The sequence below is a fragment of the Daktulosphaira vitifoliae genome, unplaced genomic scaffold (genome assembly GCF_025091365.1).
Source record: "Daktulosphaira vitifoliae isolate Bord-2020 unplaced genomic scaffold, ASM2509136v1 Scaffold_4, whole genome shotgun sequence".
In the NCBI taxonomy this organism is placed as follows: domain Eukaryota; kingdom Metazoa; phylum Arthropoda; class Insecta; order Hemiptera; family Phylloxeridae; genus Daktulosphaira; species Daktulosphaira vitifoliae.
Genome location: NW_026099575.1, coordinates 10,834,665 through 10,837,852, shown reverse-complemented (window position 1 = coordinate 10,837,852; position 3,188 = coordinate 10,834,665). Strand labels below are relative to the sequence as shown.

The 3,188-nt window shown below is 27.3% G+C and overlaps 1 protein-coding gene across 2 annotated transcripts in view; it reads left to right on the top strand.

The window, feature by feature from the left end:
* LOC126905309 (fatty acyl-CoA reductase wat-like) overlaps positions 1–3,188 on the top strand; it is a 32,373-nt gene that overhangs the window by 24,818 nt on the left and 4,367 nt on the right. For both annotated transcript variants that reach the window (XM_050684884.1, XM_050684882.1), the window contains exons 5-6: positions 755–864; positions 1,515–1,707. In XM_050684884.1, the coding sequence (XP_050540841.1) occupies positions 755–864; positions 1,515–1,707 (303 nt within the window). The remainder of the gene's footprint in view (positions 1–754; positions 865–1,514; positions 1,708–3,188) is intronic.

Genomic DNA, 3,188 nt, shown 5'->3' with positions numbered 1-3,188 from the left:
TATACAGAGTGGCCCACCACTCACTGACAACTTAAATAACTTTTGATCCAGTTAATATTTTTAGCTGATTTTTTTTTTAAATAATAGTTATACGTCAGGTCTATAGCTATATCTCAATAATTAATTAANGATTCACTATCTTTTATATTGTCAGATATTAACTTTATTATAATCAAAATGGTACTTCATACTGTTACAAATACAAAAATATGAGATTTCCGTTACTTCAAAATATTGCTGATACCACTATAGTATTAGTGATGCATTTTTATTTATGAATATTGTCTGTTGTTTCAATTTGAAAATTACGTATTACTATATATTTCATATAAATATATTTCTTGGATGGTTGTTAAAATCGTCGTTTTGATTTAATAAAGTTAAATAATTATTATTATAACAATATTATATTGTTATTTTTTTTTTATTTGTACTTACAAATGATCAATTTATCTGAATAGTTGAGGTTAAATTAATATTTTCAACAGAATACGTAAGATTTAACGATTTACAGTATCTTTTATATTATTAGTTATTAACATTAAAATAATAAAAACAATAACTACATCCATAGGTGTTTTTCATTAATTTATATTTATTTATGAATATTTCCTGTTTATTCTATTTAAAAACAAGCAATAGTTAAACATATTTCTTTAATTGCTATTAAAGTCACAGTTTTGATTTGATAAAGTTAAAAAATAGTATCTTTTTGTTTTGTATTTACAAATGGTTAATTTCATATTTTCTACAGAATAATTGGAAATTATCCAAATACATATACATTTACAAAATCTTTGGCTGAAGATGTGATTCGAAACGAAGGGCAAGGTTTACCAATGTTTGTTTTTCGACCCTCAGTTGGTAAGTTTTTGTACATTTTTTTGAAACTTCGATGCAATGCTGAGAAGGTATTAATTTTATTATGATGTGTTTTTTTTTTGGTCTGTTACCACTATTTCTTAGCTCTCACCGAACCGATTTCTTTAAACGATACGTCAAAAGATCACAAATCGTATTTAGTCATTATCCCCAAAAATTGAAAAAATTTCCCTCGTTCCTCGTAAATGGGAGAAACCTCCAAAAAAATTACAAGTAACAATTTATTTTTTAATAGTATCGAATTAAACTCTGCAATTTTTATGAACGCTTACCAATAAATAACAACTAGTTTACAATTTTTTATAATTTCTCCATAAAAATAACAATAGTAATATATGAAATATTAATTTTATACTATATTTAATTGCTATAATAAATATTTATTCATATGTTACTCTTATAATTCATTAAACTTGTAATCAGGATATAAGATTTTATTTTGCTTTTGGAATAATCCTCCAAATTCTTAAAATTAAACACTGTCTAATGATTTGCATCGAAGCGTTTCTTATGATAGTGCTTTTAATTACTGTCAGATATCATGTATTCTTGTGCCAATTATGACACGTCCACATTGTGCATCGGCCCCACTGTGATACCGTTATTTTTTAATAAAAATTGTTTTATTATAGTTATTGCGACATACCGTGAACCAGTAAGAGGCTGGATTGATAACGTTTATGGTCCAACAGGGATCATTGTGGGAGTTGGAACTGGTATATTGCACACATATTTTGGAAATTTTGAAACTGTCACAGATATTATTCCAGTAGATATAGTTGTTAATGCGCTCATATGTTCATCAAAAGAAGTGGCAACTATCAAGTAAGTTTAACATTATATTACAGGTCAGTTACAAACAATAAGAACAATAAAAACTCGTTTCCTTACTTACTGAACACTATGTATATATTAGCGATGGGCCTATTATTCAAAAACTATTCGGTAATCGGTCAAATTTTATTTAACCAAATATTTATTGGTTGAACTCCTACTCCCTACCATGTATAAAAATGATAATAACTTTCAAAGTGGTGGCCCAAAAGTTGTTTTCGACCCGTCAATTTTATAATTAGATCATTTTTTTATTTTTAAGCTATTTAAATATGATTGTTGCCATTTATAAAAATGAAATCGACGCCACTTTAAGTTATAGGAGATGATAATAAAATAATCAGTAGTTAATAAATTAATAAAAAAAACCTAAAATATTTTTTCTTATAATTGTATTTATTTTGCAAGTAATTAAGTGTAATATATACTTCAGTAATATATACTGAACTGAATAATACCAAATATTATCAACTAATAAAATATTCGGTTTTTCCAAAATTTACTGATTCAACCGATTACTTATATATTCTAATACTAGGCTTCGCCTAGCTCGAGCTCCGCCCTAGACCTGGGGTCCTATGAGCCTCACACGCCTTCGGCGCCTAAACTTCTTTGGTCTATCCTCGTAATTAGTCCACTGATTCTATTATATAATAAGATATGTATAGGCAACGATAGAATCCCGAATCCGAACCTATGACAAGTATAGATGATATCATACAGTGATTAACATTACTATCATACGCATTAATACGAATCTGTTAATTTCATAATTATTTGTATATTTGTAATTTCACAATTTCTGTGTTTTAAAATTTCATCTAATTTTTAGCTTCGATGCGAAGCTGAGAAGGTATTAGTATTACTATGATGTGTTTTTTTTTTTTTTTTTTGTGTCTGTTACCACTTTTGCTCAGCTCTCACCGAACCGATTTCTTTCAATGATACATNGTGTCTGTTACCACTTTTTCTCAGCTCTCACCGAACCGATTTCTTTCAATGATACGTCAAAAGATCACAAATTGTATCTAGTCGAAGACATTACCCTCAAAAATTGAAAAAAATTCCCTCGTTCCCCGTAAATGGGGGAAACCTCCAAAAAAATTACGAATTTGAAAATCGCTCATTTTCGAAATTTTCGAAATTTTTTTTACTTAAAAGTGCCATAACTTTTTCAAAAATAAACATATAAATATAATTTTTTTTTATATAGATGCATAATATCGTTAACTTTCATTTAGTATATTTTTTTTATAAATTTAACCCTTAACCTGCCCACAAGGGGGGATTTAAAATGACAACTTTTTCACAAAAAATTAACTTTTTAAACTTAACTTTTGAAAATGTTTCGGAAGGTCTGACACTTTTATATATATCTTAAATTGAAGCTAATGTAATGTTCTTTATTATGCAAAAAAAAAATTTCGGACTTTATTTTATCTTCACGGTGAAAATGGCTACCAAATGCTATT